The sequence below is a fragment of the Oncorhynchus keta genome, chromosome 36 (assembly GCF_023373465.1).
Source record: "Oncorhynchus keta strain PuntledgeMale-10-30-2019 chromosome 36, Oket_V2, whole genome shotgun sequence".
NCBI classification, from domain to species: Eukaryota; Metazoa; Chordata; class Actinopteri; order Salmoniformes; family Salmonidae; genus Oncorhynchus; species Oncorhynchus keta.
Window position 1 is genome coordinate 23,285,712 of NC_068456.1, and position 13,017 is coordinate 23,298,728.

At 44.8% G+C, this 13,017-nt stretch overlaps 1 protein-coding gene across 4 annotated transcripts in view; it reads right to left on the bottom strand.

Annotated features, from left to right (window-relative positions):
- The window catches only part of LOC118369821 (spectrin beta chain, non-erythrocytic 1-like), a 122,586-nt gene that overhangs the window by 69,779 nt on the left and 39,790 nt on the right, over positions 1 to 13,017 (bottom strand). Inside the window, exon 5 of one of the 4 annotated variants that reach the window (XM_052498684.1) lies at positions 7,001 to 7,083. The exons of 1 other annotated variant lie outside the window; for it this stretch is intronic. In XM_052498684.1, the coding sequence (XP_052354644.1) occupies positions 7,001 to 7,083 (83 nt within the window). Of the gene's footprint in view, positions 1 to 7,000; positions 7,561 to 13,017 lie in introns of those variants that run through there. 2 more of the 4 variants (XM_052498681.1, XM_052498683.1) reach the window with 2 other exon arrangements.

The window sequence follows — 13,017 nt, forward strand, 5'->3', positions numbered from 1 at the left end:
TTCTGATGTAGTTAAATAACACAATGCTGTTCACAGGGAATGCGGCACAATTCTCAGAATGACTAATACTACAAGCAATGAATTAGTCATCATTTCAAGCACGACTGACACCTAGCTAACGTTCTGAGCAGAAACCAAAATATATGAACAGCTACATAGTCGCTCACATTAACATTTTCCACTCATGTGTCTTAAGAAGTTCTGAAATCCTGCATCATGTGGAACAAGGGCTGTGTTCAGGAGAGAGAGCTGTTAATCTGTTTAATGAATCTTCCTTTGTGGAGTGCGGGGATGGCAGGCAGAGTCGACTACGGCAGAGTCAGAACGTCATATGGAGCGCGGGAGGGAGAGGAGAGGAGAGGCTCAGAGCACATCCTAGACCTTCTGTTGCTTTAGGGATGGAGAAGAAATCCAAAGCAAACACTGACCAAGCTTTAAGAAAGCAGCAGCTTTAGGTTTGAGTCTCCATTTAAACCACTGTAGGAAGGATCAAGAGGCTTTTTAGACGTGCTCTACACAGTGTACAAAACATTAAGAACACCTTCCGAACAATGAGTTGCACCAACCCTTTGCCCTCAGAACAGCCTCAATTCTTCAGGGCATGAACTCTACAAAGGTGTCGAACGTTTCTCAGGGATGCTTCGCACAGTTGCGTCGAGTTAACCTGATGTCTTTTGGGCGGTGGACCATTCTTGAAACACACGAGAAACTGTCGAGTGAAAAACCAGTGCGCATGGCATTTACTGTACTACCATACCCCATTCAAAAGGCTCTTAAATATTTTGTCACCCTCTGAATGGCACACATACACAACCCATGTCTCAAACCTGTCTCCTCCCCTTCATCTACACTGATTGAAGTGGTTTAACATCTGACATCAATAAGAGACCATAGCTTTCACCTGGTCAGTAGATCATGGAAAGAGCAGGTTCATGTTGTCCACTCACTGTATATCACATTTTACAGTGAAACAAAAACAGCATGTACTGTATAATATGCTACTTTGGATATTACACTAGGCCAATGTGTTTTCCATATTGTAACAGAAGCTCATTCTGACTGACAAGCTAAGGACTTCCACTAAAACATCCACTCCTTTTTCTGTCAGTATTGTAGATAACCTAGGTATAAAATGAAACGTCTTAAAATAACCAATGTTCCCCTATACAGAGGCAAAGGCTGTGTGTAGCTGCTATTCTAGCAGAGGTAAAGCCCACAAGCCTGGAGATAGAAAAGCTCATTATATCAAACATCTGCTATATATATATATATATATATATATAAATAAATGAAGGCGAGAGAGAGAGACAGTCAGAGAGAGATGCTTCTGAAACTAGGGGCTTTGAGACCCTCTCATGTGAGACACACGAAACAGACACTCTTCCAGCCACACCCTGTAGCGTACTGGAGAGAGACCAGCCTGGTCTGCTTTGGCCTAACTCAGTCTTCATAACAGTCATGAGAGAGTGAACTAACACAAACATGGCTTTGGGCTGTTTGATCTGGATTGTATATACATACCCAAACTCACGTTCCCAATGCATCCGGACCAAAATCCCTGCTCCCATGCCTTTCATCAGGCTAGAATGTGGGCTTGAGCCCCGGTACTTACCAAGACGGTCGCTGTACTGACAGTGTGGATGCCCCGCCTACACATTCTCAACACCACTTCATTTGTTTATTTTCTTCACAACGTTAAACGCCAAGGCTCTTGATACAGGTCATGTTGAGACAAACCTCTTCTCTGAGTGTAACAAAGCTGCCTCTGCCTACAAAGATTATTCAGCAGACCAGCCTGCCTCGCTCTGCTCTGTTAAGAGTAGTAGGTTTAGCCTCAACGGATCAACCGTTGTGACCTGAAAGATGATCCCATGTAGCAACACTTCAGTTGATTGGTGAAGCTGACATTTGTGTCAGAAAGTTTGTTTATTCTGAGGAGAACAGGCAAGACTAGGGGGTACCTACTATTGAAGATGCATTAGTCGTTTGTATGGGATACATCATCCAGCGAAATGCTTACTTGCAGGTTCCTTCAACAACACAACAATAAATTATAAAAGGTAAGAATACGAACAAAGTAAATGACAGTGGAATATATCATTTTTTGCATAAGTATAATACAGGAAGGCACAATTTATAGTCCAATGTTTACACATGTTTTGGGGGGAGGCAATGTATAAACTGAGCAGTATAATAAGTCTGGTAGCAGCAGTTGTGATATATATATATATATATATATATATATACACACACAGTGCCTTGCGAAAGTATTCGCCCCCCCTTGAACTTTGCGACCTTTTGCCACATTTCAGGCTTCAAACAAAGATATAAAACTATTTTTTTGCGAAGACTCAATAACAAGTGGGACACAATTATGAAGTGGAACGACATTTATTGGATATTTCAAACTTTAACAAATCAAAAACTGAAAAATTGGGCATCCTGGCAGTGCTTTATCTTAAGACGCTGTGTTCAATTTCAGTGTTTTACTGTAAAATAACAAACTAAACTAAGTTATGCAAAGATCCAATCTAAAACGTCAGAGGATGTGTACGTGGGTATTTGCACAAGAAACAGGAACACCACTGTCCAAAACGCACTCAGGGCCAAGCAGGCCTTTGACAACCAATTACATCTGACAATACTGATACCATCTCAATCCAGGCCATCCAATGAGCTTTGCTCCTTTTCTGTTGCTTGGGTTGTTTCCTCTCTTGATAGCTGAATGAGTCTGCCTGTCATCTCAGTCTGAGCCACACTGTATTGGCCTGGAGTTGACGGGCCAATGCGACCTCCTTTGTCAGGTGCATCCGGAGTCCCCTGATGGGGTTTAGGGGGTTCCATGCAGTGTGGCTCAAGGGGAGTAAGTCAGTCTCCTATAAGGCAGATATAGCCTCCGACATGGCCCCCACTCCATTCAACCAGTGTCTCACCCTGTGGACTTTCTCCAAATTGGAGAGAGTTGGAGCCAAGAGCGGAACAGAGGGTCATTGAGGCAGTTGGTTGACTGTTGGCTCAGGTTGGGCTCTACTCTACTGCTGGCCAAAAACAGCTTTTTAGAACAGATCTCCCTGACGCTGACTACCAAGGCCTGGGCCTGTCAAGCTTTCTGCTAGGCCCGATGGGTCTGTTGAGACAATCCTATCAGACAGGAAAGTGTAGCCTGTCCTCGAATGGCCTGCTGAACCTGACTCTCATCCATTGGCCACTTGAAGCTCTTGAACAGAGTTCAGACTTCTCAGGGCAGCGGTTAGGAACTGGGGACATAATATCATTATGTAGGCTACAGTGTGATAATAGGGCCTTGGGGTTCACATCCACAGAGAACAATAGGTCATCTGGGGAAGAGTTGACGCCTATCCAGTTCAAGGAATCGTCTGCTCGATATATGATCACACAAATATCTTGATTAATGGTTTAGCCGAGCTTATCTAAGAGTGTCCCTACCATACATGTCCTCAACTACATTCCTCTGATATACCAACATCACATGGTCTCATTCCTTATACACCTTCCATGTGTGACATACCCAGGCACCTGGCTACATTCCTCAAATGGCACAGCTCCAAAACCACAGGTAGGCTACACTTATTTGATAGTTTTACCTAAACTTAATCTGTACAGTGTCGCAATGCCAACTGAACCTGAAGGCCTGTACAGTGTAACTATGACTACCTCACACCCATCTGGTGACCTTACGTTTGATATTCATTAAGTCTACAGCCCTTGAGCATTTGAGGTTTTTCTTCCCTCCCAGAAGACTTGACTATCCACACTCACTTTGTATGTTGCCAAAGGTCTGTCATTTCCTCTAGCGCCAGTACTTTCACTGCCAGACAGACATGAGGTCATATGATAGAGAGATGAATTTGATGCAAGCATCAGCAGCATCGGTTTTTTCTACATCACGTCTGATAAACACAGCCTCCATCATTGCTGTAATTGTCATTTTTTTAAATGAAGTTCGAAGAATGGCAAAGATCGGAGTCTTCCTGTTCTGAGACAAATCAATCATTAAAACCTTTGGGAGGCCTGACGTGTCATCAGGTTGCCATTAGTTTTTCTGGCCCTCCCTAACCTTCAGCAGAGCTCCAGGAAATGCAGGATTTCCACTTTCCTCCAAGCTCATATTACACCATCCTTCAGGGAGCAGAACTGTGGCCTCCCAGTCCTTCCATCCCTACACAACCACCAATAAGGACATAAGACTTCTGGTGTAGTGTGAAGTCTGAAGACATACAGTACTACCACCTGAAATACTGTCACGCTACCACTAGTAAAACACTTGACCTGACAGTTTTTCATTATAGTAGCATTGCGGCACAAATGACACCAGAATGGGAACTAACAGCCTCATCACTTCGATACAGTACAATGAAAGCAGCACAACAGGCACGGTTCTCCACTGTGCCATTGTTTGCCTTGCGCTGGGAATGCAGCAATGATTGGCACTTTAATAAAAGATGCCAACTTCCTTCCTCTTCCACCCTGTCATCCATTTCAATAGTTGGTTATTCATTCATCATGACCCTGACAGCACATGGGGGTGGTGTAGTCTGTCTGTGGCATTACCAGGCTGATAACGCTATTAGGAGAGGTTTCACTGAACTGACACATTTAGCGCCAAGCAATCCTTTCAGTGAGGCATTAGAGCTGACCCAATGTCCCCTACAAATGGACTGGCCCCAGAAACCAAACCAACATTTTAAATTGGTGCCTTCAAGTCCAGTGCTAAACACCGAAGTGGGTACACACAGAGCGCTTATCATGAGCTAGTGTTCTCCCTGCTGAACGCAGACATATGTAGCCAAACGGGACAAATGTTAATTGGGTTAGCACCCTTCTGTGAACTACAGAGAAAGCTAATGCAAAAGTCCAATAAACGACAGACCAAATCTGCCACATTTCAACATTGCACTCTCAGCCTTGCCACAATACTTGGGCGGTGTACCTCCCTGTCCCATATCGCTGTGTGGAGTGAAAGATTCCGTGCCGTCAGAGATGCTGGGATTCATATTAAAATCAGGGGACACTCAGTCTCACGGTGACAACGGCTCATAAAAGTCATGGGTTCCATAGGGTGTCTGAGGTCCAGAGGCCTCCGGTCTGTCAGTAGCATGCTAATGGAACCACAGCGTGAAGGGACTGACAGCAACATGTATCATTCACTAACACCTCATCTCAAACATACTTTATTAGCTTACATAGTAAAATATCTTAATATCATAAATAATATCCCTCATTCATTCCCTGGTGTCTGCAATGATTTATGTGTGTCTACACATACTGTACATGGTGTTAGCATGAGACTGTCAATAAAATGTATTTATAAAGCCCTTTTTATGTCAGATGACAAGTGCTACACAGAAACCCAGTTTAAACCCCCAAACAGCAAGCAATGCGGTTGAAGCACAGTGGCTAGGAAAAACTCCCTGGGAAGGCAGTAATCTAGGAAGAAACCTAGAGAGGAATCAGGTTCTGAGGGGTGGCCAGTCCTCTTCTGGCTGTGCATGTGTGTTCTGTGTTTGTGCGTGTCACGCTCTGCTCTGAACATCTGTCCCCTGCTCCACCCACTGCCTCACGTTAGTTCCTGTTGTGACCTCCTGGTATGTCATAGTTCCACGCACAAGTCAACAACTAACTTTCCCCCAGGCCATTGCTGCAAATGAGAGGGTATTCTCAGTCAACTCACCTGGTTAAATAAAGAATAAACCAACCAAGCCCATAGGACCCGAGTCAACAAACAAACAGCCAGAGAGAACAGATGCTCTTAGGCTGTGTTTGCATTATTCACTGAGACACGACTTCTTATCTCAACAATCTTGGGTGATGGAAGTCAAATCAAATTGTATTTGTCACATGCACCAAATACAACAGGTGCAATGATTTACAGTGAACTACTTACAAGTCCTTAACCAACAATGCAGTTGTAAGAAAATAGACTTCAGAAAATATTTAGTAACTAAACCACAAAAATAACAATAACGAGGCTATATACAGGGGGTAGCAGTACCGAGTCAATGTGCGGGGGTACAGGTTAGTCGAAGGTCATTTGTACATGTAGGTAGGGGTAAAGTGACTATGCATAGATAAGAGGTGCCACTTTGTTCTTTAGGTTTTGCACATAAGGGTAACAGGAGCAGCACTGACAGACCCAAACACACTTCAATGAGCAGGCAGGGCTGTGGCATGCAGGCAGACTACACAGGACAGAGAGAGGCTCAGATGCTCTTCCCTCTGTTGGGAGCATGCTCAGTGGAGTGTGCTCATCAAAGCCCTCTTTCATCCTCTAATGTGATGCAAAACAAGGCAACGTGAGACTCCGTCTGGTTAACAGCTCCAAAACATACCATCTAACACGGAGCAATGCTAGGGCTCTCCTACACTGTCAAATAGTTCCACAAGACCGTCTAACATGGCACGATGCTATTTCTCTCCTCCTCCAGCACAATGCTGCTTACAAAGCCCCTTCCATGCCCCTCTCCTTAGCTCTCCTTTCCTGCCATTGTCTTGGAACAGCCAAAAGCTACAGCCATGTCGTTTGGTGTTTTGGGGAGCGCTTAGTGTAGAGGGTTGAAAATTAGTGTTGAGAAGGGGGTGGGTACGGTCTCGTCTGAAAGGCACATTTTTAAAATGGCTTTCCTTCCTGCTTCCCCCCCACATGGTCTCCCTAAAAAGGTGTCTCTTTACACGTGTAGCTGTCACCCAGTCCTCTTTCCTCCCTGCACTACATCAATATTTCATGAGGTGCTGAAGCACGGCCGTCATTACCTCATGATCTCGGGAGCGCTCAGTGAATTAAGGAGGATGCTGGGACCTCCTATCAGACAGACAAAGTCCCCATCATCCTGAAATGTGCAAGTACTTCACCTGCCACCATGAAATCCCACGTCTTTATGAGCCTGATACTACAGAGCCTGTTGCTGTTCATCCACTAACATTAGCGTGCATAGCAACACAGCCCTGGGATCTGCTCTGCCTTCCTCCCTACTAGTCTTACCTTGCAGCTGCTTAAAGCGGCCCTCCAGCTGGTTGTAGTTGAAAGCAGCCTGTTTGGCGGAGTAGCTCAGATCAGGGCCAGGGCTGGTGGCTAGAGAGGGGCCAGGCCCAGAAGGGGACAGGGCCCCTGGAGAGAGATGCCCTGGGGACAAGGGGCCAGGCATACTGGTCGCCCTCTGTAGCTCCATCAGTCCAGTAGAAAATAAAAGGGCTGGAGAAAGTGGAGTGAAGAGGGGTTCGCTGGTCCCCCCCTTCTAAAATAAGAATGTCCAGTGGTGGCTGAGATGTAAGAGGTAAGCTGGAAAAGTCCCTCTGTGGGGGATCCTGCAGCAGTCAGCCCCGGGGTCAAATGCTGGCTCAATAGCACCGCAGCATCACGCTTGCCTCAGGCTTCTTTCCTCCCTTCCACCATCATCATCATCCCCCCATCCTCACACAACACAAGCAGGCTGCAGACACTCCAACATGCACAATAAGAAAGATAGTGCTGCGCTCCAATGTGGTAAAAGCCACAGAGGGGAAGAGAGACACACACCGATTCAGAGAAAGCACACTGGACTCCGTACTCCTGCAATGAGCAGAAGACTGCTCAAACACTGCACACCTTTCAAACCTTAGGGAGGGGTGGGAGGAGCCAGCAGCCTGGAATTTCTTTAGCAGCCACTCACAGCCCTTGTGTTTAGTGGTGATGTCACAGCTGCATTACCATAAGGGGGAGTAGGTGGGAAAGAGGAGCAGAGGGCTGTACCAAATGGAAAGGGGGAGACTTGGCCGAGACCTTCCATTTCTAAGCACATTCGTAATATCAAGAGACAAAACATCCCATATTTCATTGAATCATAGATACACATGCAAAAAAAAAAAAAATACTTCCTGGCTGTGTCCTGCCAACACGTCCTGTTAGAGTTCACGGTAAAGCGCCTCCCCCTCCTCACACGAGTGTGTGGGCCTCACTAAAACTTTTGAACAGCCATACAAAACCGGAAGAATTAGCTCGGTGTAATAATATCCTAGACAGTGAACAGGTCTCTCCAGTCCTTTCCTCTCCATTATTTAGCCATGTAGTCCACCTGACCCACCACTTGAAGTGAGGGGTTATTGCACACAATTGAGACTTTTATTGATAAAAAAAAAAAACATTACATCTCCATTTGCTTGGCTCTTCCTCTGACAATGGAAATCTATAGTTGTTAGACTAGTCCAACAGCACAATGCTCCCACCCATCTGAAACCCCTTCATGCAAAGCCCTCCTTAAATATATTTCAAAGCTGGTCTTTCTCAAATTCCAGGCATTTTATGGTATGAAATTTCATCAGTTTTAAAATGGAAGGCATGGCTTTGGGGGGGGACAAAAAGGTTTCTACTCCTTAAAGCTCATGCAAATTCCCCCTAGCTGGCCCATTACTCCTGGCTATTTATACTGTAATATATCTAAACACCGCTGCAGGTTCTCACAGGGCAGTCAGCCTAACATTCTCCAAAAACAGTCCCAGGTTAGGGCCCAGTCAGTCTGACATGGCTTTGCCCTAGTGACTGATCTTCTGTCGTATCACTTCTCTCTAGAAATCATCTCTTCACAGGTCTGTTATTATGTATGCCTACCCGTTGTTCTTTGGGACCAGAGGGAATACATGAGAAATCTGTAGCTAAGTAGGCGGAGAAAGGCGCTTGCAAAGCCTGGATAGGTGGTTTCGATTCCCGTGACCACCCATATGTAAAATGTATGACTAGGTCGCTTTGGATACATATCTGCTAAATGCTTGCCTGGTTACCCAATGAGGAATTGCATCGAAGTGCAGAAATTTTGCATTTGGATCAAGAAAGTTTCCTGATGACCTCTACAAGCCAGAATGTTGAATACGATCATATTTGAACGTATTTTACCAGTTCTGTGCGGTTGATCCTTTTGGTGGTAGGAATGAGAGACCATATATCCACAGGAAAGTACAATTGCCTCAGCTTTTCAAACCACTGGTTGTGAGTTCAGATTTGTATCATCTGAAGCATGCACAGAACCATGTAAACACGTGCAGGAGATGGTCATGCGTCTCCTGCATGTATTTATCTTGTGTGCATGTTTCAGGTGATACAAATCTGAACTCACAACCAGTGGTTTGAAAAGTTGAGGCAATTGTACTTTCCTGTGGATATATTTTCTCTCATTCCTACCACTAAAAGCACCAACCGCACAGACAACCGTTAAAGTACGTTCAAATATTAACATTATGGCTTGTAGAGGTCGCGAGAGGAAACTTCCCTCATTCAAAAAGATCATTTCTGCCCAACGTAGAATTCAATTCAACGTTGGGTAACCAGGCAACTAAATGGATATTATGTGTATTGAAAGTTTGGTTAGTGGGGTCTCTGTGCTGTGAGGAATGAGTGTGTGAGGTAAATTTAGGGGCCCCAACTTTCACTGGGGACGACATGTCCCCCCCACATTCTGAAATTGCATTTTTTGTCCCACCCAGTTATCATTGGAATGTGATACAAAACGAGGCACGGTGTGCTTTAGGACCACAACCAAAGTTGCGCCCCTGGGTAAATGTATGGGGATAGTTGAATGAGCAAGGTAAACATGAGCAGTGATAGGTGGTTTTTAGTCAATACTGAAGTGAAAGAAAGCTGCATGTGAAGGGAAAACAGTATGGACCGAATGAAAAACTCCTCTATACGAGCTGCCCCAATTTCCTGCGTGGTCGGAGCACTAATCACAAGGCCTCCTCACGAATCCCCTTTGGAGAGCCTCTGTTCCACACAAACACACTATTCATTCAGTAAAACATCCCTCTCCACTGTTTAACTTAAATACTCCCTCATTTAAAATACCATAACCATCATCTGAAACCGTTCCTATATTATCTAATTAATGCATTCAAACGCAATGGCTCACTGCCACTGGTGGACTTACCATCAGGGCTCACATCAAGCTAGGCATAATAAAAATAAACATTTGACCCCCCCCGATAGTTCATAAATCCATCAAAATCAGTCTTGTTTAAGCTTGCATGGACACGGATGCTCCAGACTTGTGAGAAAACAGGTTTTCGGAATGTCTCCTGGTCTGACAAACACACCTCTAGCTCGGACACCATCCACCGCAGATGCGGATGCGGCACTTGAGTGGGTTGAGTCACTGACGTGATCTTCCTGTCTGGATTGGTACCCCCCTTGGGTTGTGCCATGGTGAAGATCTTTGTGGGCTATACTCGGCCTCGTCTCAGGATGGTAACGTGCTACCTGTCCCAGACCTGCTGTTTTCAACTCTCTAGAGACAGCAGGAGCGGTAGAGATACTCTCAATGATCGGCTATGAAAAGCCAACTGACATTACTCCTGAGTTGTTGCACCCTCAACTACTGTGATTATTATTTGACCATGCTGGTCATGTTCTGTTATAATCTCCACCCGGGCACAGCCAGAAGAGGAATGGCCACCCGTCAGCCTGGTTCCTCTAGGTTTCTTCCTAGGTTTTGGCCTTTCTAGGGAGTTTCCTAGCCACCGTGCTTCTACACCTGCATTGCTTGCTGTTTGGAGTTTTAGACTAGGTTTCTGTACAGCACTGAGATATCAGCTGATGTACGAAGGGCTATATAAATATATTTGATTTGAATCAGTTATTCAATGCACTTCTATGGGCTAATAGTAGTAAGGCCAAATTCAATGTTTTATCAAATGTATAAAAAGTGTATTTTCATGGGTACTAAAATTCTAAATCAAAATAGCTAAATGACCCTTGGTATGACCAACTTAAAACAATTCCATACTTTGTTACATTTTAGTCATTTAGGAGACGCTCTTATCCAGAGCGACCTTACGAGCAATTTGGGTTAAGTGGCTTGCTCACGGGCACATAGATCTTTCACCTAGTCGTTTTGGGGATTTGAAACAGCGACCATTCAGTTACTGGCCCAATGCTCTTAAATCGCTAGGCTACCTGCCACCCCTGTTAGCTTGATAGAAACCCAGTCCTGGGCACTTAGACTCTGGAGGGATACAATATGCATTTCTTTAGTAATAAAGACAGGTGCTGCTGATAATATGCCAATGTCGCCGAGGCAAAGGACATGTACATGTAGGCCACGTCGCGGATGCTGTCTACAAAAAGATTGGCTTGTCATACTATTTTTGTCCAGACAGCATCAGATACATGGGCTAAATATAGTAAGACAGAGGGGTGCTGTTTCGCTCGGATTCTTGTCTGCGAGATCGTTTCACCCCCTTGCGAATTGAAGGAAAGTTGGCGGATGCACAGTGCACTGTTCAGATGCTGGAATTATTTTGAATCAACGTGCAAAGGTAACCTACTTTATTGAAGTGAATGTTAGACAAATTTGATGGCAGATTAAATCCCATAGACACATTTTTAAGAGGGGTGCGACTGGAGGGTCTCAGACTGGCCTCTGCCAAATCACTAAATCTGGCCCTGCTCACTACTTCTAACAATGTCCCATGAGGATGTTCTGAATGCGTCAAAGAACATCCTGTGGTTTAAGATTCAGTTTCCCCCCTCTGTTCTATTGAGAAAGGGAGGAGGATGGGGATGGGGGGGTCCATATGGTTTTAGTCATAAGCCTCCAGCCAGGAGAGTGAACCAGTGAAATATCACTTGACAGCCACTGTCTCTGGTATGTGCTACCCTACAGCCATGCCTCTCCAGCCATTAAACTGTGATCCACAAGGACAAAAGGGGAAACAAATGGCATACAAGCTGCGACAAACTCATTATGCGTCATTAAAAAGGCAATGAACCAAGGTGTTAGTCGATAACAGCCATCCTTTTGCTTTTCTGATTACCCTAAAGCTTGTACACCAGAGAGCTGTAAGAAGCTGTAAGAAACTCAAAAATACAGGCACTCTGCATTAGTGATGGGGGGCTTTGACTCAAAGTAACTTTTCTTTTGCTAGGTAGCTTTCGCTAGTGTTAGTTTGCTGTACCTGCATCCTATAGCTTGTTCTCAGTTTTATTTTTAACTAGTGAGGCAACATGATTTCAGCAACTTTTATTTCCAAGGATCAAAACACATTCTCATGATCTAGTCTCTCTGCAGCAGACAAAGAGTGAGCAATATGCTTGTAACAGCAAATCACAAAAAAAAATCTAATCACAGTTTTGAATAGCAATACATATATAAAATCGTGAGAATCGCAATATCTGCACCTAAGTATCACTATAATATTGTAAAGTGAGGTCCCTGGCAATTCCCAGCCCTACTCTCCATAGGCCAAACAATATATTTTAGTAGCTAAATGGGGACAGCTATGACAGGTCCAGATGGTATGAAGCCTGCATGTTGCCAAAACACCTGGCCCTGCTGGAATGGTCTTCACTGGGCTCCTCACTGATGCGTTATGGACACAAACCTGTAAAGCCATCGTGGAGAATTTCACAAGAGTACTCTGCTTCATCCCTGTCAAATTAGAATGACCTGAGTTCAGTTCCTACCAGCGAGATTGATGAACATTTTTTTTTTTTTTAAAGAGCCAGACAGTCCACTTCAGACATTCTCTTATATTTGGGAAACGATACCCCCCTCAGACCTGGGGAGACTGACCTGGTGGCTTCCTGGTTTAATGTGTAAATGTTGGAATGCAGAGAATGTTAGGGGGCACGGGGTGGATGCTCCGCAGAATAAAGAGTATTTCAGATGAGGCGCTGTCACGGCTGGTTTGAATTATTCACACGTCTCGGCTGGGCCGGCCTTGCAGAATGTGCCGATCGTTTTTAAGAGCTCCTCTCTGCAGCCACTCCGGTGACCTCAGCGCTGGTTATTCCTGGACCCTTCAGGGTGAAGTAGAACCACATTTCCAGAAACAGCAGGGATACTGCCAAGGTTCCAAATGGGTCAATACACACAAATGGGAAGTGTGTAAACAAACACACTGACTGGAAACAAGCAAATGGTTGTGTCCCAGGCTGCAAAGATTCTCATTGACATTATTTACCCCCTCACAGACCTTCACATATACACAAACATCTTGGCTGTATGCTCATACTAGGACTGGCGGTCTTGGAAT